General features: G+C 45.4%; 2 protein-coding genes across 52 annotated transcripts in view; one reads left to right on the top strand and one right to left on the bottom strand.

The window, feature by feature from the left end:
* The window catches only part of C15H4orf51 (chromosome 15 C4orf51 homolog), a 100,445-nt gene that overhangs the window by 26,942 nt on the left and 48,257 nt on the right, over window positions 1–25,246 (top strand). For 23 of the 44 annotated variants that reach the window (XR_005370782.1, XR_005370785.1, XR_005370778.1 and 20 more), the window contains 6 exons: window positions 445–502; window positions 919–1,043; window positions 12,685–12,936; window positions 13,090–13,159; window positions 22,280–22,378; window positions 22,721–22,859. Coding sequence is in view for 4 of the 44 variants with exons in the window: in XM_038558927.1 (XP_038414855.1) it covers window positions 445–502; window positions 919–1,043; window positions 12,685–12,756 (255 nt within the window). In the remaining 40 variants the exon portion in view is untranslated. Of the gene's footprint in view, window positions 1–444; window positions 503–918; window positions 1,044–4,430; window positions 4,637–5,116; window positions 5,180–12,684; window positions 12,937–13,089; window positions 13,160–15,731; window positions 16,427–22,279; window positions 22,379–22,720; window positions 24,603–25,246 lie in introns of those variants that run through there. The other 21 variants (XR_005370776.1, XR_005370779.1, XR_005370796.1 and 18 more) reach the window with 16 other exon arrangements.
* ZNF827 (zinc finger protein 827) overlaps window positions 18,051–25,246 on the bottom strand; it is a 168,649-nt gene continuing 161,453 nt past the window's right edge. Inside the window, exons 14-15 of one of the 8 annotated variants that reach the window (XM_038558915.1) lie at window positions 23,526–23,558; window positions 21,704–22,061 (exon numbers count right to left, since the gene is read on the bottom strand). In XM_038558915.1, coding sequence (XP_038414843.1) covers window positions 23,543–23,558 — 16 coding nt within the window. In that variant the 3' untranslated portion in view covers window positions 21,704–22,061; window positions 23,526–23,542. Of the gene's footprint in view, window positions 22,062–23,525; window positions 23,559–23,840; window positions 23,908–25,246 lie in introns of those variants that run through there. The other 7 variants (XM_038558913.1, XM_038558918.1, XM_038558916.1 and 4 more) reach the window with 7 other exon arrangements.

Below are 25,246 nucleotides of genomic sequence, written 5' to 3' on the forward strand. Positions count from 1 at the left end.
ATGTGTCAGGTGACTCAAATTGTTTTCTGCTCTGTGACTGTCCCTGAATGCCTCAAAAGTGCTGCATATATTGACTTTGGTGTTAGAAATAAATCGTATTGAGTAGGAAAACTGGAAAATCTGGAATCCATGAAATAATGAAGACTGATTATGTTCATTTCCTTTGCCCATATTTCTATTAGGGTGCTTAGCTTCAGCTACATTGATTTGTTTGTATAAGCTACTTCCATATCAGGATAGTACTCTCTTGCCTATCCTATCTTATAAATATATTCTCCAATTTTGTCTTTCTATTTCACTGTTAGTGTCTGTTATTACAGTGGCTTTGACAGCAGTATCAAAAACTGCCTTTTGAATGAAGAAGCACAACATAGGAATTTTATTAAATCTCTATTGTTGTGAAGGTAGTTGGTATTTATTTTTCTATCTCTTTTTCTTCCATAGGCACACCAAATTCTGTTTGGTGGTTTTTCTCCAGCACCTCCAAATTATGAAAAACCATGTAAGTCCTGTCCCAAACTATCACTTTGTATCATGCTCTGCCTTTAATTATGGTCTTCATCTGATATTTTCATCCCTTCCAGAGTCTGAGGCCATTTAAGGCCTTTTGCATTTCTGCTTCTTTCCTCCTGACATGCACCTTGTTACTTTGCTGTATCTCTCCTACTAAACAGTAAGGGTGGTAAGATGCAGAAATGAGGGAGAAATTCCAGAGAGACACTTGCTAGCAGCAGTTCTGAAAAAGAGTGTACATGTAAGAAGGTTGTGGGGGTAGCAGAAGTCGGGTGGGGCTGGGCATTAGTATGTACATGAGTAGTTGGAACTATTGAAAGTGACTTAGGAACATTAGTCAATTTCATTCAGGTCATGGTAGGCTCTACCACAAGCACTTACACATTGCTTGTCTCTTTATACCAGGTATGAGAAGTAAAAAACCAGCATCTAAGAACCTGATAAACTACCATCTACGAAAGAAAGACTTGCTGAAGACTGTAAGAATCTTTTTGCTTGTCATCCAACAGTGGATCCCTGGGGTAGTGTCAGTAAGTGTGCACAGTGTGGCTGTGAGGATGGTGGTGTGTGCATGTTCAGTGTTGGTATGAAGGTGATCCCAAATTTACAATCGAGTGACACAGAGAAAAGCAGGCTGCTCTGATGAGCATTCTTTCTTAAAGCAGCATGAACATCCTTGTATAGATCTCTCCAGTGTTTTATATTATATAAATAGTTATATAGTTATATATAGTTTTAGTTATTATAACTCTCCAGTTATAAGCCTCTGTGAGGCTTATGGAAATTGGAAATTTCTCTTGTACTGCCCAAATTTTCATCAGTGATATCAGTGATTTGCTGGATTTTTCATCTTACAAAAAAGGCAATGAGTTCTCAGACTGTCTTTCTTTTCTGGGACCCACTCTGGGTGCCCACTGTCCTGGGCTTAATTTCCTCAGATGCTTGTTCTACTACTTAATATCCATCATCTCTGTTCCTCCTTGACATGGCCCTCCAGAGCAGGGGCTTTGTCTCACCTGAGCAGACTTTCTCAAAATCCAGTAATTTTTTTTAACAGGATGTTAAAATGGAATTCTTTTCATGTCTTAAAAAGATCTAGCAGAGATTCCTAAGGAATGATTTGGAAAAAGGAATAAAAACTAGTTTCTGCTTGCAGAAACTCCACTGACTTCACCTCATTTAATATCAAAGTTACAATTATTCTTACTATCCTATTACTTTTGTTTATTAAGGTTTATCTTTAAGTTGACTAGAAAAAATCTCAGCCTCACCCTAAGTAATTATATTTGCAACACCATGGATTTGGTATTCTAGTTATGTGTGTTAGAAAAAAACCCTGACCATTAAAATAAGAAGTGTTACTCAAGTACCGCCTAACATTATCACAAGAACCACTAGTTATACACACGTATCACCTTGGAAAATGCTAGTCTATGGGCACCAACTAGCTAATCTGACAAAGTTAGCTAATGGGGTAGGGTTGGCCAGCCCATCTGGATTCCCAGGTAATTAATCTATTTAATGATGCCCTTCCAGAAATTGTGCACTTTTCTTGATTTTTCTGCTTTAGGAATTGATAACTCTCCTATGGAGCATTGCAAACATGAGAAGGCAGGGCTGTGGCAGGCTGTGGAAGGAGTTCTTTGGGGGCATCTGAACCTGGGCAGTCTACTAAAAGATAGATATATTGGGGAGCCTCCCTTCTCTGTAGGGTTGCTGCATCCTTCTAGGAAGGGTAGATGATTTCCTGAAAGTCTATTTACTGCTATCTGGGCCTCCTGGGAGTTGCTTGGGAGAATCATTAACTATTGCTAAATAAATAAATCCCTCTTGCTGCATGGAGCTGTACTGGTGCCAAGCGATTCCACTGCCAGTGGCTGCAGCTGTTCTGGGGAACAGTTGCCTTTCTCTGTGAGGTACTTCCCGACCCCCCCCCCCCCAAAGTGATTTTCCTATCCTCACAGTAGCCTCTTTTCAGTGAACAATTCCTGACAAATTAGTGGCATTACATCCTACTCTTGTTTCTATAGTACACAGAAGGCTAAAAGTCCTCCCCCTCCCAACACCCCACCCCCTACAGCTCACACAATGAATACCGGGTACTTGTTTGGTACTTGTTTGTTGGGCCTGAAATTCTGACCAAAAAATAGATCATGACCTTGAATTTACTAGACAAGGCCAAATCTTAATCCTTTTTAGAGGTGCTATATCTTGGGGGAGGAGGACACACATTGAGATGTAAAATGTACAAATTCCCACATCAGCAACAAGAAGGGATTGAAAGACATTTTCAGCAATACCAGTAAGGACTGGATGAAATTTTCAACCATCATTAACAATATTCTCACCTTTTAAAGTATCTGCCTGGTGTCTAATGCCTTCTTATTCTAATGCCTTGCTATTTCTGGGTCCTATCTTTAAGAAACTCACAATGTAAAACTAGAAAGCAGAGAAATTCACACCCTGGCTCTAGCTTAAAGGAACAGTAAGGGAAGTCAGGGGAAAGAGTCTTACCACTGAAGGATGATGAGGCAAGGTCAGTAGAGGAGCAGTTCACCTGTGATTCCAGAGTTCCTGCATTTTTTTCCCCCTCTCTCTCCTGCTAATTGGCTCACTTTTTTTTTAACACATTTTAAAAAAAAAGATTTTATTTACTCATTCATGAGAGACACAGAGAGAGGCAAAGACACAGGCAGAGGGAGAAGCAGGCTCCATGCACCAGGAGCCCGACGTGGGACTCGATCTCAGGTCCCCAGGATCACGCCCTGGGCGGAAGGCAGGCGCCAAACCACTGAGCCACCCGGGTGCCCTGCTGATTGGCTTACTGACTGGGCTTCCTGACAGAGACACGATACAGGGACAATTGCAACTCCTGCTCAAGAATGAGGTTTTAGCAAACCTCATTCCCAGTTCCGTGCAAAAAGTGACTTCTGCGGATGGATGAGCACTACCAGCCAGGCCATTTTTTTTCCCAGCTTCAGAAACAGAGTAATTCTGCAAGCAAGGTTGGCTCGTCCGAAGACTCAGAAGGTGATCAGTACTCCGTGGATAGTCTGAGCGGACCGTTATGGTCACTTAGCTGAGTCGGACAACCAAGTCCCAAAGGTGGAGGCCTGCAGCTTTTGCCTAATTAACGGCTTTGAGGTAGGAGAGGACCCGGCACTGTGTAGACCTTAGCAGGTTGGCTTTCTTGCACACTTCCCCGGGCTTCAACACCCTCATCCCTCAAATTTTCTCTCTCTCAATATTAGAAACGAGAACAAAAGTTATCGTTATCATCATTACTGATTTTTTTAAAAAGTAAGTACTTGTGGCCACCCTTCTTCGCAAGAACCGCAGAGATGGTGCTGCGGGCCCACAGCCCTGGGCTCCGGCGTGGAGGAGGAGCCAGTCCCTTCGGCTGGGAGTCCCGGGCGGGCAGGGGCGCAGGGGGCGTGGGAGAGGCTATTCTGTATTCCGAGCGGGAGCCCGGAGGCAACGCAGCCTTCCGCGGCCGGCCTTCCCTCGGCTCCGGGGAGCAGATGCGCCCGCGCCGTAGGGCGGGTGGGGGGCGGGGAGCTGGCGGCCTCTCGCGGCCCGAAGCCCCGCCCCGCCCCGTCCCGCCCCAGCCGCGGGCTTCCTCTCCGCCTCCGTCTGCCCCGCCTCCTCGCCATAGCCCCGCCCCCCGCCCCGAAGCCCCGCCCCCGCCCCGAAGCCCCGAAGCCCCGCCCCGTCCCGCCCCAGCCGCGGGCTTCCTCTCCGCCTCCGTCTGCCCCGCCTCCTCGCCATAGCCCCGCCCCCCGCCCGGAGCCCCGCCCCCGCCCGCCGCGGGCTTCCTCTCCGCCTCCGTCTGCCCGGAGCCCCGCCTCCCCGTCTGCGGCCCGTCCCCCGAGCGGAGCGCGCTGGAGGCGGGGACCGGCCGGTGGCGGCGCGGGGAGGCGGCGCGCGGGAAGCAGCTCGCCGCGGTCCCGGGCGGCCAAGGGCCCCAACGGCTGGTGTCCTTCGAGGGCGGGCGGAGCCGTGTGGCCACCAAATAGCTGCCTCCTACCCCTTCCTCCCCACCTTGCGCCCCGCCCTCTGGCCCTGCGCCGTTTACTTGCGTTTACCCAGACCGTCTTCTCCCGATGTCTGCCGAATAGAAGAGGTAATTCATTAAAAGTCGTAGCACCAGCGCTCCCACCCCCGCCGCCCCCGAGCCCCTGGTGGTTGTTTTTGTTCTTTAGCCCAGGTTAGGCTAAATACATTCCCAGGAAGCCATCTGGTCCGGTTCCCGGGATCCCTTCGTATGGTTTCCATTAAGCTCGCCAAGCCGTGCATTGACAATGCAGCCCTGGAGCCGCTCGGGAACCTCCAGGAGTTTGGCCTTTGCCAGCCTCGTTTAGAGAATCTTAGGCATGGGGAGGTAGAGGCCCCTGTTTAAGTTCCGAGTCCAGTACCTTATGGTCCTGGTCTTGCTGTAATTAATATGCTTTACTCCTCCAAGAAAATACCATTCTCCCGTTAACTGGTATCATTCATTCATTCATTCATTCATTCATTCATTCATTCGGTATTTGCTGTATGCGAAGCATTGCTTATTAGAATTCCGTTTTAATTCTGAAACTCTGCGTTAACAATTTTACAGATGAGTTTACAAAATAACCTGGCCACAGAAGTTGAGTTCGACCGGCAACATTTGTGTGGTTAGGTCTACATCTTTTTTTCTTTGTTGTCTCCCGTTCCTCTACCCACCACTGAAAAAAAAAAAAAAAAAACCAAACATGAGCTTGTGGGAAAATATTCCCTTAACACATGGATTGGGGTTTGTGGTCCAAGAAAAAAAGGAAACAGCCAGGTTCATAAAATCATAGTGTTATAATCGCAAAGTTCTTAGAACTCATCAAAGATGTATTGATAAGACTGAGAAGGTGTAGGGGCTTCAAGGTCACTGGCCTCTCGGTACTGTGGCCTAACTTGGGGAGGAGACCCAGCCGGCACTTGCCCTACGTATACTGCAAAAAGGACTTGGAGCCAACAATTCAGTTGTAGTACATCCTGTCCACCAGGCTCTTCCCTCTGCCTTTCTCTCTCTGTTCTGCTCTGGGTCTTGCCTGTGGGGGTGACAGCCCTTTCTTGCTACCCCTACCCTAGGCTTCGTTCCCTTCTTTCTCTTTTTCTTCCATCTCCCCACCCTACGCCAGGCCTGACCATGATATTTTATTTGGGTTTTTAAAATGAAACCAGGTGCTGCCTAAAACAAAGGCTAAGTAATAACAAGGAAAGACTATCCAACGCCTAAGGAATGTGCTGAGTTTTATGACTCAGGCTGTCCTGGCAGAGAACGCCGACTTACATGGAGAGGTGGGTGGCACGAAGCTCGGACCATACATGGCAGCCCTGGCCTCCCCAGATAGGCACGGGCAAGGCAGCCTGTGACTCATTTTCACAAAACCAGAGACTCCTGTTCTTTGTGGAGCAAGACTTCGGGGGGCGAGAGCCAAAGGATCTTCAGCTTTTCCTTGGGGCCAGTTGGGGCTGACACGGCAGGGGCCACCTTGAGGCCTGCAGGGGCCCCTGGAAGGAACCCGGCTTGCGGGGCCTGGATGGACGAGGGTTTTGGTGCGCTGAAGGGATGGGTAATGCGTCTGCTGCCAAGGGACGTGAGATGAGCCCGTGTGGTCCTGGAGACCAGGGCTCGAGCGCCAGGTGACCGGCTTGCCGCAGGGCCGCCCCGAGCCCTTCCAGCGCCGCCGCTGCCGGGTCAGGAGCGGGCGCGGGAGTGGGGGCTGCGCGTAGGCCCCCGGGGCCCCCAGGCGCACAGCGCACGTTCTGGGAGTTCCTCGCCCATGAGTGTGGTAGCGGGGTGAGGTGTACATTTTTTTCTGTTACTAAGAGACAGGCTGAGAGCGCTCGGAGAAGGTGGTGGAGGGTCGGGGGGTGACAAGGAGGCGTTTGTGCTTCCTTCGCTACACAGGCCCGTGGAAGGGCACCCACAGTGCCTCCTCGGGTTTCCGCCACGCGGAGGAGGCTGCCGCTCTCCGAAGGAGGCTGGATCTTGACGGCGTGAATGAGATCTCCATGCAGCAGCCTCTTGGGACAGGGCCGTATTTTTCCTTTCTTTCTTTCTTTTTCTTTTTTTTCTTTTTTTCCTTTCCAAGGAATACCCTGTTGAAAAGCTACAGTGATGATTCCATAATTGCAGGAAAAGCTCTGCTCCACTTTTTCATTAAAGTCTACTTACCTGGAAAAAAGAAAGTCTTTTAAGAACCATGACTTCATACATATTTATAGTGTGAACAGGCGTCACTCTGGTTCTGCCGGAGAATGGGCTCATTCAGTTTTATTTATGATGTGACACTCGAGTGAGTGACATCCGTCATCTGGGTCGGTCCTCTGTTCCACTGAAGCAAGTTTATGGAGTGATTATGCCTGCAAATATTTGCTATATTTAGTCCCTCTCCTCCCCTAACCCCCTCTTAGCCCTTTAAACTCCCCCAAACCAGCCCCAAGCCAAGCTTGTGGTCTAGGGAAGGTTTGAACCCTAATGACAAGGCACAGGGGCTCGAACAAATGCCCTGGGCGCCGGGAGGCAATTAGAGCGGGAATGATGGCTGTTACTCTAGCGTTTGTGCACTGAGGTGCTTTGGTTGGGCCGGTGTCTAGCAGGTGAGGGCTCTCAGCTGGGCATGCAGGCTGTGACAGGTGATGGGCACAAGTCTGAGTGACAGATGCAGATGGGTACTTAGGAAACTTTCCTTCCCAGGGAGCTTTCTCTGGACAGGCTCTCACAGCCTGCAAATCTGTCACAGCGCACCCTGGGGCTCTGGGGGCAGGGGACGGTAGGAGCTCTGTGACCGCTGCTGGGTCAAGGTTTCTGGTGGAACCGGAGACTGTCCCCACTCAGCCACACCTGGCCCCTGGCTGGGAGGGTGACGGCTGCCCTTCATCTGCTAGGGAGGCAGGAGGGCCACCTTTGGCTTCTAGCTTTACAGCTGCACATGCCCCGACCTAGGCATTCCAGGCTGGACCTAGGCCCACCCACCCCCTCACCCCCCCTCGGTGCTCGCCTGTGATCAGCTTGGCCACCTATTGTTTATCCTGGGAAGGGCCAGGTCTTGGCACAGAGGCCTGAAATGTTGCCAGCATTTTATTTTTAGAGACAGGAAAATGTTTGCTTTTTGGCAGCTGCTTTTTTTTTGGGGGGGGGGGGGGCATATACCGTGATGGTGAAAAAAAGTTCAAGTGAGAGATTCCAAGCCTTAAACTCATGGCATAGGGTATAGGCAATAGTACCATGAACCTCTCAACAGAAGCCTTTGTGGAGCTAAGACCTTGCGTTAGCAGGGCCCTTCTGCAGAGTCCCGCCAGCTCCACCCTGGTGGCAAGAGGCCTCTCACATCCATAGACCCCATGGACTGGACGTTTAATGAGTCCCTTTGCAGTGTGTCAGCTGGTCTGAGATTTTGTAGCTGTTACCTCCAAGTCATCTCCTTCTATACCAATTCATAACGTAGTCCAACTTGGTAGACAGAGTAAGAAAAACAATCAGCCTGCTAAGTCTGAGGTTTATCATCCCTCCTCAGAGCCACGGTCATTGTTATCATGATCAGTGGTGCAAAGCAGTCAGCTTCCATGGCAGAGAGTGCATTACTACATTCAGAATACATTTCCAAGTTTTATTGGAATTATTATTTACCCCTATATGGTCTCTCTTAAAACATATTTTTGTAGTTCCTGTGATTCTGTCTACTGACTATTTATCCGAAAGCATCTTGTAAACTGTAGTAACATACTATGTGAAAAGGTAAAATGGAATGGAAACCAAAACCAGAAACAGACTTATAAATACAGAGAACGAACTGGTAGTTGCCAGAAGGGAGGGGGTGGGGGGATGGGTGTAATAGGTAAAGAGAATTAAGAGGTGCAAACTTCCAGATATAAAATAAAAAGTTACGGAGAAGAAAAGTACAGCATCGGGAAAATTGTCAATAATATTCTTCTAACACTGTGTGTGACAGATCGTGATTACACTTATTGTGCTGAGCACTGAGTAATGTGTAGAATTGCCGAATCACTGTGTTGTGTGCTTGAAACTAATATAACATTATCTGCAAATCATACTTCCATAATAAAGTTTTTAAGAAGTAAAGAATTGAAGTCTTCTACCTTCCTTTCTCCCTAATCTTTTAAAAAAAATTGCTTTTTTCCTTGAAGTATAGTTAACACACAATATTACATTAGCTTCAAGTCGTTTGACAAGTCTGTATGTTATTCTGTGTCCTCACAAGTGTACTTACCATCTGTCTCCGCACAAGGCTATTACAGTACCATTAACTATACTCCCTGTGCTGTCTCTTTCATCCCTGTGATGTGTTCATTCCATAATAGGAAGCCTGTACCTCCCACTCTACCATTTTGCTGATCTCTTCCCACCTTGCCATGGGAATCACCACAAAAATAACCTTTTAATCACAAAATAGAACCCACATACATTTGGGGCACCTGGCTGGCTCAGTCGGTGAGTGTGAGACTCTTGATCTTGGGGTCATGAGTTTGAGCCCCATGGTGGGCATTTAGCTTACTTAAAAAACATGAATACATTCTTCTTTGCCACCTGATTACCTTTTATATTCACTTTTCTTCTTGCTGGAGTATATCCTGTGGTAGGTTTTCTTTTCCTCTCTTTTCTCTGCTAGAAAGTATCTGTGGAAAATAAATTTTGAGGGTTTGTATGTCTGAAAATATATTTTGATCTCTCTCAGGTGTGAATGTGGTTTGTTATACAACTCTGAGTTGGAATTTATTTTTCCCGAAGCTACTGTTCCATTATTTTCTTGAAACTTCAATGGTTGATCTGAATTTCACTCCTTTGTAGGTAATCTATCTGTATCCTATTTTTCTTTTTTGGGCTTTTTCATTTTGAAGCTCTGGAGTTTTATTTTTCACATCTTTCTCACCTTGATGTTCTGGAGTTTTATGATGATATCTCTATATGTCAATTTATTTTTAAAGTTTATCCTCCTTGGAACTGATAGGCTCCTTCAGTCTGAGGGCTCCAGTCTTTCTTTAGTTCTAGAATATGAAGCAGTAAGGAAAAAAAAAACCCAGAAAAGTTACAGGGATCTATATACTAAAGTGCTAAGGAGGGGAGAAAAGGGACTGGGTGGCTCGAGTATTGGAGGGGGAATTTTAAGGGGTTCTAGAGAGAGGGAGAAGAGTAAGGTTTGGAGGGATTCATTACCAATAAGGTGAAGAAAATGTCCTCAGAAGATTTTTAAGAGTTTGCGTGTACATTAAGAATATATTCTCCTCTTTGGTTCTGTGGAGATGCTAAGAGGTGAGTTGCTGTTAATTCCATTTTTCCTGTGGGACCATGTGTGTGTGCGTGTATGTGTGTGTGTGAGAGATTTGGCGCTGAGACTGAACCACAAGATTGTCTTGGATTAGTTACAAAAAAGACTATTATTATTATTATTGACTGTTAAGCAAGTTTCTTTCTTTCACTCTTTCTCTGTGTCCTCTCTTAACTTCTCCTACCTAGTCCAGGCCAAAGGTTCTTCTTTTATATGATGAAGAAATGGAATTAGAAGCTCTGAAGTCCCACCATTTCCCTCTGACTCATTCCCTCTCTCTTCCTCATCTTTGATTTACCTACTTACACATTTTCTTAATGGCTAATAGCTTATAAGAAGCTTAGACAAGTAGTTTGTTCACTCATTTCTGTAATCTAATTAGTCACTAAATGAGCTGTCATGAATAGATGATAGATTTGGACTGAGAAGACAGCACATGAGCAAGCTTATAGCAGGTAAGAACTCCTGTATAAGATCTGGCACGTGAAACTCTGCCAACCTCCTCAGAAACTACTCCTCTAGACCAAGGAATTCATTCCATAGATTCTCTTGGTCCAGCCTTTGGAGTTGCTAAGTGGCACAGAGGAGAGATTTGGAAAAGGCTCAACTTATAACAGCATCTCTGAGCAAACAAAGGCAGAAGATGGCAACAAAATCATGTTATTCTTCTTGAAACGTAATCATTGAATCAGTTTGTATTTTATCATGTGCATGCCTTACCTCTTACACGGTACTACAAGAAATAGTTATTAAACTTTTCAAAGTATGAGGAATAGTGGAGTAATCACCGAGGGCCTAAATTCTCCTGGGAGATTCGGATTGCATGACGGCTATTTCCTCCACTTCTAAATATACACACAAAGGTGTTTGATATGAAGAAACAGCAAACATAAGTAGCCTGTGTAATCTGAATTACTCACTCTTGGAGCTAAACAGTAATTAGGGCTCGAGTAGCTACAGCCCTGCCACCTCTGACAAATACTGAGTTCCGAGTTGATAGATGTGGCTATTCTCATTAGAATTTGAGACATGCGGGATCCCTGGGTGGCGCAGCGGTTTGGCGCCTGCCTTTGGCCCAGGGCGTGATCCTGGAGACCCAGGATCGAATCCCATGTCGGGCTCCCGGTGCATGGAGCCTGCTTCTCCCTCTGCCTGTGTCTCTGCCTCTCTCTCTCTGTGACTATCATAAAAAAAAAAAAAAGTATTTGAGACATGCCTAACTAGGAGTGCAGTGTATCATATTAGTACCATTTTGATGTGCAGTGTGGCCCTTTACAGATGACTCCAGATATAGCGATTGCACGTTGGCAGGTGGATGCCTAGTGGTCTTGGGTAGGATGGGAGATGATGATGGGAATGAACTCCCAAGTGCTGAAACTCGACCAAGGTCAAGGTCTGCTGGCCCTCCCTATTCTAGACTGAGGAGTTTGTTCGGTAGATTCTCTATGTGCACCCATTTGGAATTGACGTGGGAAGTAGAGGAGAGAGATCTGGAAAAGGGAAACAACTGATGTTCAACCGACAATAGCATCGCTGAAGGCAGAAGATGACACAACATTAAGTTCAGGAAACCTATGAAAGTATAGGGCAGCCAGGTGAAAGCGGTTCATCTGGGTCCTGAAGGGAATGGGATGTTTCTTCGAGTTGCCATCAGCATTTCTTCTTTTTTGGAATGTAAGTTTTTCTCTACTTTGTGCGTGCCCAGTGCTGTGCCCATCTCCAGAGAGGGTATGTGCTTTCCAAATTATGGATATTCTGCCCTTCTGCAAAAAGTGTGGCAGTACGAGGTTTTAAAAACTGCGCTTTACAAAAAAAGAACCATGCATTTACTTTATAATCTCATGATGCTGTAGGGTGTTTTCAGTTCTCCGTTAATCTATAATTGACCGTGGCTCCCAACTCTTTAGATTTCCTCAGTCCTCCTTCATCTTCGGTGTAGCCTTTATGCTCAACAATCAGTGCTCCATGCATTTATATGTAAATACTCTTCTGGAATTTGGTGCCCGAGCATCCATTTTCAAAGGGAGAGATTCTGAAATAATACCCACCCCTCGTTTTGAAAATGTCAGTTTTCATAGAACAACATTTGTATAAAGCAGGCCCACCTCTCAAGAAATATGTGAAAAGTATCTAGCAGATGTCATTACTGCAAAGCATTCCCCTCAAAACCCTCACATTTTCACCTCCTCTGGATCTGCTGCTTTATGGAAGAGCCCGCCGCCGTGACACATACCCTCTGCTTCTCCAAGTGTGGTCTGCGAGGCCCTGCCAGATGGTCTCCTTCAGAATAAATGCTTTCAATATGATAATGTTTATATTTGTGTTTCTGGCATGAATTAATAATTTTCTCATGATATTTAATAAAAAACAGATGATTTCGTTTCTGTCTCATAAAATCCAGTACCTTTCTTTCCGTTATGTCTGATGAGGGTGATTTTTCTCCTGTTGTGGGATGACAGCAAGCAGAGGTAGTAAAGTGAGTGAGCTGCAGCTCTCTTCCTCAGCTGAAGCAGCGTGCAGTCTAGAACAATTTGAGATCTGTTGCTTTCCACAAAGGTCGAGTTTGCAAAACCTTAGAAAGGGACAGTTAGTCAAGGCTCCAACATAAACAACCTTTCTTAAGCTTCAAGATTTACCCCCTGGGTCTAATATTCTGGAATTTGGTGACTATGTCTGTGCTCTCTGGCCACATCCATCATGGTTGTTTTTTTTTTTTTTTTTTTTTTTGAGACCTATCATATTCCCCTCTAAGCCTTCATCTTTCCACATTGAAACCCTTGTTTTATAATTCTAGCCACAGTAGAGAGGGGCTGGGGAGTGACTTTCCATCTCTTGACCATCTTTTTTTTCATTTCTCTAGACTCGCATATTTAGAAGAAGTGCTACTAAATTTTATCCGTGCAGCCCATTTCCTGTGGATGTCTCTGGCTAACAGGAACTGGTCCAGGCACAGCAATAGCAGGCATGGTGTGAAGACAGACTTGATGCACCAAAGAATGAGTTATATCCAAAGTGATATGGAAAATTGGTTTGGAGTGTGGCTGAGGATTGTAATGTCAGCAGTTTATGCTTCTCCTCTTTGAAGGCATGTGGGTTAGGGAAAGGAAAAAGGGTAGGTTTCCTTGAAAGAGAAGGGAGGATTGGGCATTTTTTGGCAAGGGCCAGGCATATGTGATTTTTTTCTTTCACTACCAAACTTAACACAAGAGCGATCTTTTCTTCTTGTCACCAGGTCCTCACCATCAATTCATTCTTTTCCCTATAGGAATTCAGTTTTCATCCCCAGTCGGTCACTGAAACTGACACCTCAAGGATCACCGAGGACCATCAAATTGGTAAAGACTAAAATCCAACTTCAACCTACTCATCCCTCCGTCCAGTGTCATATAAAAGTCTCTCTAACCTTGGCTTCTCTAACAATGCTGCATTTACCTCTAACTTCTCTGGTGGTTTCTTTTAAGTCTCCGGAGTTGCTTCCTCCTGCTTCTCCACTAAGCTGGCATCTCCCAGCATTCTGTCTTTGGCGCCTCTGCCACTGTTTTGTTGTTGCCGTTGCTACCATGATGTTATCATCCTGTCCGCTGGCTCCACCTCTCATCTTTGTGTCTATGAGTCTGATCATGAACTTTCTTCCGAGCCATGGAATAAATTGTTTACAGTCTTTCCTATGCAAAAAATGTCCCACTCAGACAGGAAACTATTGCAAGACACCTGGCAAGGATGCTAGGGACCTGCATCAGGATGTTAAGAGTGGAAAGACAGATAGAGTCATGAAATACTTGGCAGATAAACACAGCTCTGATGGACTGGCTATCCAAAGAAAGGAGGAGGAGAGATAAAAGTTGAGGCCAGGTGTTGTAGCTTAGGTCATCTGGAGGATGGGCTGCCCTTCCTGAGCTAAGGACTACGTGGTTAAGGGGCAGAGGCAGGTCTGAGGGACAGGATGATGGCTCCCCTTTAGGACATTCTGGACATATCACATCTCTCCGCCTTTTTTGTCATTCAAGTCTTCCTTTGGTAGTGCTGCTAGAATTCTCTTCCTTAAACAAGAGTCAGATCATGCCATTCTCCTCTTCAAATGTTTTTCTTAGTGCTTATGAACTACGGAATAGCTTAGACATTCAGTCTCCTTAACAAGGGGTCTGAAGCCCTGCACAAGCTGGCTTTGTTTGGTTTCATTTAATCCCCTAGCACAACAGAATCCACCATGCAATTTCTCACCTTTTTGCTTTTTCTCAAGCTGTTGTCTCAATCTGGAATGCCCATCCCCACTTTTTCTGCCTAGAAAATTCCACTCATCATTTAGATTGCAGGTTGCATGGGATGACGTCCCTCATAAAGCCTCCTCTCACCCTGGTTGGAACTAGTAACTCTTTATTCATTTTTCCCACAGCAATTTATGTATATTTTTCCTGGCATTATAATGCACTTGCTCAAACGTGCATTTCCTCTGCAGAGCTGCATATTCTTATATGTCTTATATGCATCTTCTTATATGTCTCTGTTTCATACCAGCTGCTTACACATGACTTCCCACATACTTCTTGCTCATTAAATAATGAAGGCAAAGCAGAGAAATTGGTCAGGGTTAGAAGGAAGGGGAGTCGGGTGGGGGAGAAGTGATTGGTAGGATAGGCTTGGACCTGCTTTAGAATATGGCCAACTGGGATGGATGCTCTGTGTGAAGAATAGATGTAGGGTATAACAATGAGGGAGGCAGTGGATTCTGGATAATGTGCAGGGTTCATATTTAAAGGCAGGATCTTGTGATACAAAATCATGCATGTATACAATTTAGCCTTACTCACAGGCAGACAAGCCAAGTTGTAAAGTCCTTCATTGGCAGGAAATTATTATTCTGCCCATTTAAAAAGATACATGGTCTCTTTGTGTAACCAAGACTCCTGCATATTTAGCTCTTGCAGCTGCTAGGTCTATTGTCTGATGCCATAAAGAGATGGGACCTTGACTGATAGTATGGTGATGACCCATTGCTGTGTCCATCTATTTAATTGTAGAAAAGATGGGCAGGGGGATATTCTGATTAATGGGATTTCTTTGACCCTTAATTATTCTTTTCATATGTTACTCTTTCATCAACCTATATTTATTTTCAGCAGCACAAAGGAAAAATGAAAAAAAAATTATCTTTTAATAATAATGTGAATCCCAGAATAATAAAATTCACGGCCTTCCTTCTGGATGCTGTCACACAAATACATATCTATTATGTTTATATCTGTATTATGTGTATACTGTATGCACTCTTTATATATATTTTCTATATAACTATCCATTGGTCCATGCTTAGCTCAATCCTCTATTAGCAAAAAGACTGGTAGTTGTGATCTAAGCGTGATGATTTAGTGTTTAATCAGAAGAGAAAAATTGTAGACCTCCCAAACTCTGAAGTGGGCAGAAAAATATTTTTAGCCAATTTTTTTTTCTCCCTTGAGTCTCTTGTGGTTTGAAAATGTTGAGATGTCATTTTTGCTTTAACTGCATTGCAAGGATTCTGCTTTGTGACCACTTTTGTTTCCAAAGACTGACTTCGACTCGTTTATTATGTTATGTGTTGCGAGGGGGAAGGAGCCTTATAGATCATTTCGTTCAACCTATAATTTCTGAGTCAGTCCTCAAACTCTGGTGATCTGATTCCATGGCATTGGCCCTCGAGGCTGGAAAAGACCATCTGCAATCCAGATAGTCCCACCGACTAGGGCAGAGAGCCACCTGTTAGGGATGGACTTGGGGGAATGTAAGCCTGAAGTGAGAATTGAGGTGGACTCTGCTCTGGGTCAATAATTATATTGAAGACTAGGAACTAATTAACTAATCCCTGTCCTAACTCTTATCGAAACAATTCCAAAGGGGTATAGTACTTGACCTTCTTTTTCCCCTTTGCAGCTCTGCCCAATGACCAATGTCAGCAACATTTGCATTTCCTGTTTTATAGACTCCCCCAGCTATCAAGAAAGAATTCTGAATAGGATATCTGCTACCTCCTAAAGAAGAGGTCTTGCTTGATAACTTGAGACCATTCAGACCTCAGACAAGGAAAGAATGTACCCCTCAGGCCCCACAGTCATCACCCTTTATTTACCCCCAGGGACTGCTTTAGGGATACTTGCTTTGTTAGTTAATGGTAGTTCTTTGCAAAAATAAACCTCCTTTTGTGTAGGACTTTTCTGTTTTGAGACAGTGGGATAAGTAAGAATGTTGGTGGGGTCTCTGGAATATCTGTGGTTCATGGCTCTTCAGAATGGGGTCTGAATCCCCAAGGGCATTCTTTTATTCCATGGATTGTACCCAAAGGTTCCAAGGCACCATTGAGAAGGATTCCAGTTTTACATTCTGTCTTCTGCAAGCACGATGTAGTCACCCAGTTGCTCTCTCCTTTCATCTCTCCCTCCCTTTTGTAGACTAGAGCTCCTCTTGGGTCTCCTTCTTCCCCAGACTGAAAGCCACAGGTGGGAGTGGGGTGGGGTGGGGGGACTTGAGTTCTGTTTCAGCGGCTCATGAGATGTGCCTTCTCCTTTAAATTGTTCACAAGCCCCGCATCAGCTTTGGCGGGTAGGAGTTCTAACATGATGCTTCATGTGGTAAGGAGGTACCTGTGCTCATCAGACCTTCCTATTTCTCCCTGTGCCCTTGTCTGTGACCAGCACCAGGGCTCTGTTAAATCATCAGGGAGCTTTTGGTGGCCAAGAAAGGGAGCCAATCAGCCTAGACACATTATAGGAAACATGGCCTTGAGTCTTAAAGTATATTTATTTAACATGATGGTAGGAAAAGTATGTATGATTTTGGATTAAATTCAAGCAGGTGGGGGGGGGGGGCACCTGGGAGGCTCAGTGGTTGAGCATCTCTGCCTTTGGCTCCAGTTGTGATCCTAGGGTCCTGGGGTGGAGTCTCACATCGGGCTCCCTGCGGGGATCCTGCTTCTCCCTCTGCCTGTGTCTCTGCCTCTCTTTGTGTATCTCAGGAATGAATAAATAAAATATTAAAACAAATAGTTCAAGCAGGGGCCACAGGATGGGTTTGGAGCCGTCCCGGGGCATGAACAGCAAGCTAGGTAAGCAATGATGTTAGGGGCTGTGGTCTGTTCCATCGTGGATGGCTCCGATCCCAGTCATTCCTCAGTCCTGGAAGCTTTTCTCAATCAAAGGACAAATGTGAGGTAGGTATGGGATCTAAGAAAAGAAAATATACAAAATGAAAAGTCACTCTGGCCTGTAGTACTAGCAAAAGGCAAGGAAGTCTGACTTATTTGAATATTTTTCAGTCAGTATCAGCCCCCGCCCCACCCCCAACAAAACTGGTCTTGAATCAAGTTCTCGCACTTGATTCGATCACCCACAAAGAGCTATTGGATGAAAAAGTGAAAGGGAAGATGGTGTCTGGTTAGTGACTGGTCATTTTCAAAGTGGCTTCTTCTACATCATCTCGTTTTATGAAAAGTAAATGTGATCTTTAAAAATGTTAGAGTGAAGCAGTTCATAATTTCTCACAAGGAGCAAAGGACATTATATTTATAAGCATGCAAGCTGTGAACCAGATAGAACATTCTCTTTTGCTGCTTTGTATTTTTTTATCAACCGTCACAGATTCATAGGGAAGATCTCTAAGAAATAGAACTTCATGAGTGATTTTTAAAAATTATTGTTTGAACTCAGTGTGCTCTTCATGTTTTGTTTTGGCCTCAGTTTCTTTCTCTGGTACCTTCCTTTGAATGGAAAATTATTACTTGGATTTGGATTATTATTTAGCTTGCAAAATAGACCGTTTTCCCCTTCATTAAAATCTCATAGTTGCCAAACTTCATTAGTATAAATGGAATTATTCATCTGTTTCCCCCCTGCCCTTTGGCTATGGGGTCAGTAAAATGATGTTAAGCAGGAGAGGGGAAGGCTGGTGAACACTTTTAAATGTCACTAAGCAATTTCAGGAAGGAGCCGGTCTGCAACTGTACTGAGTGATGGATATGCTCTCAGCCTTAATGGCTATTAATGATTTACGTAATGACAGTTTGCATCATAACATGGCTGTTTGAAACTTGCATTTTGTGATAGCTACAACTAGTAGTGGACATTTCCTAAACTTATTTAAAATACACTGAAAAAATGGGAACAAAGCAAGACAAATAAGACCTTGAGACTAACAAGTAGTCAAGGATGGCAACTGAGGGGGGGAGAGGGGAAGAAAGAAAAAAAAAGAAACAAAGAATATAGCCAACCTTTTTTTTTGTTTTAATTAGAGTATATTATACTTCCAAACTGGATACACTAGAAATTGGCAATGCAACATAAGATGCAAAGAAATATACCAGTTACTGTCAAAATGACCCTGTACAGCCTTGTAATGCAAAAAGCTTTATACAATACAAATTTTCAGTAATGTACACAAACCTTGACAGTATGATCATCTGAACATAATATGAGGAGTTAAAAAAAGGATAGAAGCAAGAAAGTGCTGAGAACGCTAACTGCATTACTATATGGACAAATAAGCTAGCTTTCATTGAAGAATGCATAGTGAAAACAGAAACGAAGTTAGTTGGCAGGTGAATTTCTCAAAGACGTTAGTGTTTTACACGGAAAGGATATCTATGGAATAATCCTTCCCTGAGTATCGAACTGCAAACCAAATTCGGGGGTATATATTATCTCGGTGGAGTCTGAAAAATGCTGTAGATTTTTCTTTATTAATAACAATAATAATAATATAAAAAGTCAAACAAACTCCAAACACACCTTTTCTCACTCAGAAAACTTTTATAATTTACCAGAAAGATTGATGACTCTTTCCAAAGTGCTAAAAAAGTTGCCCAATTACATTAAGCATAACTAAGTCATTCAAATACAAGTTCAGTGGCAAGCAGTGAAATGCATGGCATTTGAGCAGTAAACATCTCCTTCCAACACCCCTCTCAGTCTTGAAGGTTTCGACCTAGGACCTCATATTGCACAAGTGGCATGCTGTAAAACCTGTAGTCCCAACCGTCAGGGCCACTCTTTCAGGTTTTTAACCTGCTGGTGCTTATGTGCGATTCACCTTTCCTGCCAGCCTCTATGGGATCACCATGGCCCTCTTCTGTCATCACTGAACTTGTAGATTTGAAAGCACATTATTAGCCAAGTGGCACATTCTCCATTACATGGGGATAAAGACAGGACTTTTAAAAAACCAACCCACCCATAAGCCCAGTATTCTTGGAGTGTATTGTCCATAACTGTCTAGTGTCTTTTACTGAGACATTGACATGGCGAGGTTGAACGACGCTTCTAACAGAGCCAAGGACAAATGTCTCTGCTGGAGAATGACCGAGGGTTCAGGAGCTTCCTGCCCTAGCTGGCTCAGCCTCCCTGCCCCTGGGGACATCTCCTTAGTGTAAACAGGTTTGCCAGGGCTGGATGACTGGCAAAGGGAAGTGGAGCACACCTGCTAGGTCTGAGGGGGAGGAGGGTGGGTATGGGGTGGGGGAGCCCATGGTGTGGACAGATGGTACAGTCTTCTGGCTTCCTGTCGAACTGTACCAGGTTCGAGGGGGCTTTCAGTGAAGCAAACTGACTAGAGAAGAAAATAAGGGATGCTTTTATTTTCCCCTGGTGAAACAGATGAAAGGAAAAATTCCAACTCTAGGATAACACATGATGGAACACAGCAACGCAGTAAGAAAGCATTCCTCTTGTACACCAGTTCTTCAATAGATAAATAATATATAGACTTTTATATTCCAAACTTCCCATTATTATACAAAGCACATTTCTTCCTGCTCTTTCAGCCTGTTTCATACTGGAAATTCTGTTGTCTTACAAATACAAGCGATTAAGATAGTCGGCCAAAGATTCTTTTCCTTTTCTTTTTAAATCTCCCATTACTTTTTAAGATTTGCAAGGGGCTATGTAACCAATCGACATCTGCTTTTTGCTGCAATAAAGTGCTGCGCATAAGTTGCCATTTTAATGACCACAAAATAAAAGCTTTAAATAAGTATAAAGTTAGCCTCCTAGCAGGTTATATCTACCAGGCGTTAACAAAATGGAATACAGAATAATTAATAACATGGAGAATACCGCTATAGCCAGACGATCTGCAAACACAAGGGAAACTTCTCAGGGGCATGAATTGAACCGTAGGACTAAACAGCACCTTTTTTGTTGGGTCGTTATATGTCAAAGAGGTTGTGACAAAATTTTCAAACATACAGTCTACTCATTCCATATAAAAGGTACATTTTCTTCCTTTTATTTTACTCTTTTTTTTTGCAGATGAGAAACAAAAACTAGTGCAAGACCAAAGCACTGTGCAAAACTGCCGTTTCTTTTTTTTCTTTTTTTTTTTTTTTTTTTTTTTTTTTTTAGTCTGAGCATTTATACCCAGAATTTATCCAAACCCCTTTAATCTCCTTGGCTGGATTTATCAACCATAAAATTTTTCACTCATACCATTTTTTTTTGCCTGCAAATGAACGGTAACCACTGAATTAATACATCATATATATATATATAAATATAGAAAATCATATATATATATATATATATAATCTGCCCTTAAAAAATGATGCACTGTGTGTGTGTACCATACACATTGTATACGTATGGACACACACACACAAAACACACTTAAGTTTTGTGATATTGGCTGCAGTGCTGCGAGATATTTCTTCCAGAGCGGACTCTCGGTTCTCGCATCTTCATAACCAAGAAGATCTGAGCACAAGGTCTCTGGCGCTCAGTCGGAAATCTCAAGCAGCACTGTGGGTGTCTACCAGTCTTTCATCGACTAAGCACCAGGCCCTACCACTCTGTAGCTATAAAATAGAGAGGGAAAGGTGATGAAGGAGCTTGGGGAGAGATTGTAATGGATGAGAGTTCTCATCCCAGGAGGGAAACAGAATGTTCATCGCTGTTAAGGAGGCCAGTACAAAGAAATGTGCAACAGAAATGTCATGGCACACAACACACGGCTTTCTCCTCCAGAATCCACGACACCATACACCCCATTCACCCAACAGAAAACGAAATGCACCAGTATATAAGCTTACAAGTGCTGATTGCTATTAAGGACACTCTCTTTAGGGTTTAACAAGACAAAATTCCTTTCAGATAAAAATACGGAAAAGGGCTGAGAATGGGAGTGGGTGGCTGGGGAGGCATGCCTCTGAAGGTAGAAGTATGCAGTAGGTCACCTCTGAAGATTGGATAAAGCAGCTTTCAGGTCAATGCAATAGGTATACACACAGAGCCAATTCTCTATTCCTTACTAAAGATATACAGTACACATGGTTCAGACCCAGGGGGTCTGTAGCTTTTGCAGCAACATACACCTGCTGGGGTTGTGTTTAAGTTTTGTGGGTTTTGTGTTTTTTGTTTTTGTCTCTGTCTCTTTGTTTTTGGTACAGAACACGGCTGCCCTCAGACAGTCTCTGCTCGTTCTCTTAGTCCGAGATAGGCGAGGAAGGAGTGTTTGGGGGAGGGGATGCTGGGCGGCGCAGTCTGAGGTCGGGGAGGGTGGAATGTGAGATCCAAGTGGTTCTTGGGGTACAACATCGTCAAGGGAATGAGATGGGCAAAATCCGAGTTCCGGTACTTGTCAAAGCGCACAGGGGAGCCGTTGAGGGCCAGAGCCTTGAAGGCCAGGTTGGGCTCTGAGCCACCGCCGTGTGCAGCCGACAGGGCCACGGTCTGCAGAGCCTGCGAGGCGGACATGACCGACAGGGGAGACAGGAGGCTCCGGGGGCTCCCGACAACGAGGAGCGGGGCCCCGGGGCCGGCTGGTTCCTTGGGGGCCGGACACGGGCCCTTCTTGTCCTCCTCGGGGCAGTCCCCACTCTGGTGCTTCTTGACGTGGCGGCTGAAGACGAAAGGGTGTGTGGTCTTGAACAGGCACTCCTCGCAGCTGAAGGTCTGGCGTGGGGCGTGCTTCAGCTTCTTGTGCAGGTTGAGATTGTCCTTTCGCTTGCAGCTGTAGCTGCACTGGTCACAGTGAAAGGGCCGCTCCCCGGTGTGGACGCGCACGTGCTCGATGAGCTTGTTGGCGGTCTTGGACAGGTAGCCGCACTGGTCGCACTTGTAGTGGTTGCCCAGGCGATGCTCCCGGGTGTGCGTCTCCAGCTCCAGCTGGTTGGCCTTCACCGTCTGGCAGATCCGGCACTTGTACTCCATCCTGTAGTGGGTCTTGAGGTGGCACTCCATGGCGGCGGGGCGGTTGGTGGAATAGATGCAGAGCGGGCACCTGCCGGGAGGGGGAGAGCAGGGAAACGGGGGATCAGCCGGGCCTGGCAGCGGCACCCAGCTGCTCCTCCCCTCCTCGCCGGCCTCCCCGCCTCCGCCCCCCTCCACCTCCAGACTCTGGGGCCTGGCCTGCCCCTACCCCTGCCCTGCCGCCTCTGGGGGGGGGGGGTGTTAGGACCACCCTCTGGGCTTCTCTGCTGACAGAGCTATCCCCCCAAGGAGGAGCTCCGGCAAGGTGCCCTACCTACTGTGGGTCTTCTGGCTGGATCCCTGAGCACCAGCCCACAGGAAGGGGAGCAGAGAAAGTGCGGGGAACAAGTAAGCAGCGGCTCCCCTCCGACCTTCCGCCCACCCCATTCCCTGTTCCCGGGAGCCCACCCTGCACCCCCCAGACACAGCAGAGGTCTAGACCTCGTGACCTCCCCTCTAGATGGGAGCAACACAGAGAATCGACTTTTCATGCACCACACCAAGCACACGCAGAAAGGCTAAGAGTTTTGAAGAACAGCTTATAGGGGGAGAGCTACCTCCAGCAAACAGAAAGTCGTAGGGGTCAGAATCGTGCTTATTAAAAGGTGGTTAGGATGAGAAGGCCTGTGTGTGTGTGTGTGTGTGTGTGTGTGTACCTAAATCTGTACTCATGAGTCCTGTCTCCTACAGCCCTGGTTCTCCATCAAGGAAGGCAGCTGAGGACCAGGACCGGGCTTGGCAGAGGAAGGCCCACCCACCAGCCCATCGCTAATGAAGGAGGAGGGAGGGAGGCAGCTGCTATCCAGAGTCCAGAGACATTATTAAAACGGTATCACATCGTGGAAATAATAGTAATCCGGGTGGATCATAAATTCTCAGTGGGCAGGACCACATCTTACATTTCTTCTGCGTTCTCTGCAGTGCTCAATAGGCACTGATTCAGTACTGGATTGGTCTCTACACAAAATTTTGGCAGATTCTGGTCCCAGCTCCGTCACCTTATCGGGCTATAGCTGGATCTGCCCTGGGACAAAGCATGGGCCTCTCCGTGGCTCGGTTTCTCTACCCTATGCAGTGAGGCTATGCCACCCCCTGGCCTCCTGGCTGTCCAGAGGGGCTAGGAGGAGCAGTGAGGGCATGTTTACAGATTTTGCTGAGCTTCTCTTTTGGAAGCTGCAAGGCTCAAGTTGGTGGCTGAAATGATAGCTGTAGCGTGTTTGCTCTCTTTACAAAAAGAATGCAGATGCAAAAGTGGCTGCCTCAGCTCTGGCTTGGCACCTGCAGGGCAGGGGCCCAGGAGTGAAATGTCCCCTGAGGGTCTGGAGAGGTGTTCAGCAGAGCCCAACACAACCAAGTGCACCGTGCACTGCTCCTCAGCGCCAAGCTCGCCGTTAGCCTTTGAACCTCAGCTCACAGAAGAGTGCACACGAGAGAAATATAAAGCCCATTCCCAGGTCAGGTGCACACACAACCCCTACGCCAAGCTGGGCCTTACCTAGAGGAGTCTGAAACTCACCACTGTCCTGAGCTACGGCAAAAGAAAAATAATAGTATAATCTTATTTGATCTGCATTATGAACAGGATATAGAGTACAAGCAGTTCCATCACAGAAAAGCAATTTAGACATCGGCAGTCCGTTTCATTTTAAGAACATTTCTGTGACCCACAGCTCAATCTTTCTTCCGCTGCTCAGGCAAAGTGCTAAGGGTTTTCCGTGCTCCCATTATTTATTGTAAAGACACTCTCTCAGCCAAATTAATTCTCTGATATAGCAAAGGGAAAACAAAACAAAACAAAACAAAGACTCACTGTATAGCCAGAAGGCATTATCAATTTTTTCAAAGTATTCTTCTACTTGGTCATCCTAGAACATAAACTATTACACAGGGGACCGTTAGCACCACACCGGAAGTGTCTGGACTGGCAAAAGCATCAGCATTCACTGTGCATTCTCCCCAATGGGACGGAGGCTTGGGACTCCGTAGGTCCCCAAGGAAGGGCTAACTGACGAAGCCACAACTGGCAGGGGCCGCAGAGTTAATGGGTGTGATGGGGCTGCTGGGAAAGGGCAACGAGCTCTAGTCCAACCACAGAAATACCTTTTTTTTTTTTTTTTTTTTTTTTTAATAAGAGTATACAAGTATTTAGAAAGGGACAGTGGGAACAAACCAAATCAGATTCCCAAATAAGCTCTTGCTGGGCATTTCCCATTTACTGGCTGGCTTGAATTATAATCTCCCCTCCCCCATCCCTGCAAACCTCCCCTCCCTCTCCCACCTAAGTGCCCCCAAGTATGAAAGAAAATAGAATTTGACAGTCAGTGCTGCTCATTGACTCCTCTGTGTGGGAAAATTTTTGAGGAGGGTGCCTCTGACCAGGCAGGAGCCTGGAGGGGTCAACCCTGAACTGCCCCAACACTTGACCCACAGGATCCTTTTGGGGTCTCTCCATCCCTTGCCCATTTAGAAGAGTCATGCCAACCTCTCTGGCAATTTGTTAGTTTCAAAGATAAAAATGTTTAAAAACAAGAGGTTTTTTTTTTTCTTGTGTTAAGTAAAATATAAATTTTCATTCCTTTAATTACATGATTATTGCAACTAAACAGGAATAATTGTGCCTTGAAACTTGGGTGTCTTTGTGTACTAAACGACATATGCTTCTTTCTCTACTAGATCATAAATGCTTTGTGAACAGGGGCTGATTAGAAGAATCATTGGGAAGATTAAATTCTGCTAGTGCTAGGACATACATTTCCTGAGGGTAGAAATTATGTTTTATTCCTCGTTTGCCCTTCAGCGCCTATTATCAAGCCAGACACACCGTGCGTTTGGTAATAACTGACGGGTCTCACTTCAGACCAGAGGGCTTCTTGCAAATATTGGTTAATGATAATGCTTGTTGTCTAGGTCTTTGGGGATCTGTGAATAACGTGTGCCTGGCGATGTCAGATCTCATGAAAGCTAGTGAGGGAGATCCCAATTGCCGCTCCTGGGAAGCCATAAGGCATGTTTGCAGGAAGACATGAGACACATGATCTCTGCCTGAAAAACACTGCTTCCTGCCTGTTCAGAAAGGCAAGGGTCCAATATTTGGGGGTGGGGTGCAGATGGGGTTGTTGTAATGCTTGTTTAAAAAGATATATGGCAAGTTATCTTAAAAAATAGAGGTGGTAAAGTGCTGTGACAGTGTAATGGTTTACACTTGGGGACACTAAC

Source organism: Canis lupus, chromosome 15, assembly GCF_011100685.1.
Source record: "Canis lupus familiaris isolate Mischka breed German Shepherd chromosome 15, alternate assembly UU_Cfam_GSD_1.0, whole genome shotgun sequence".
NCBI classification, from domain to species: domain Eukaryota; kingdom Metazoa; phylum Chordata; class Mammalia; order Carnivora; family Canidae; genus Canis; species Canis lupus.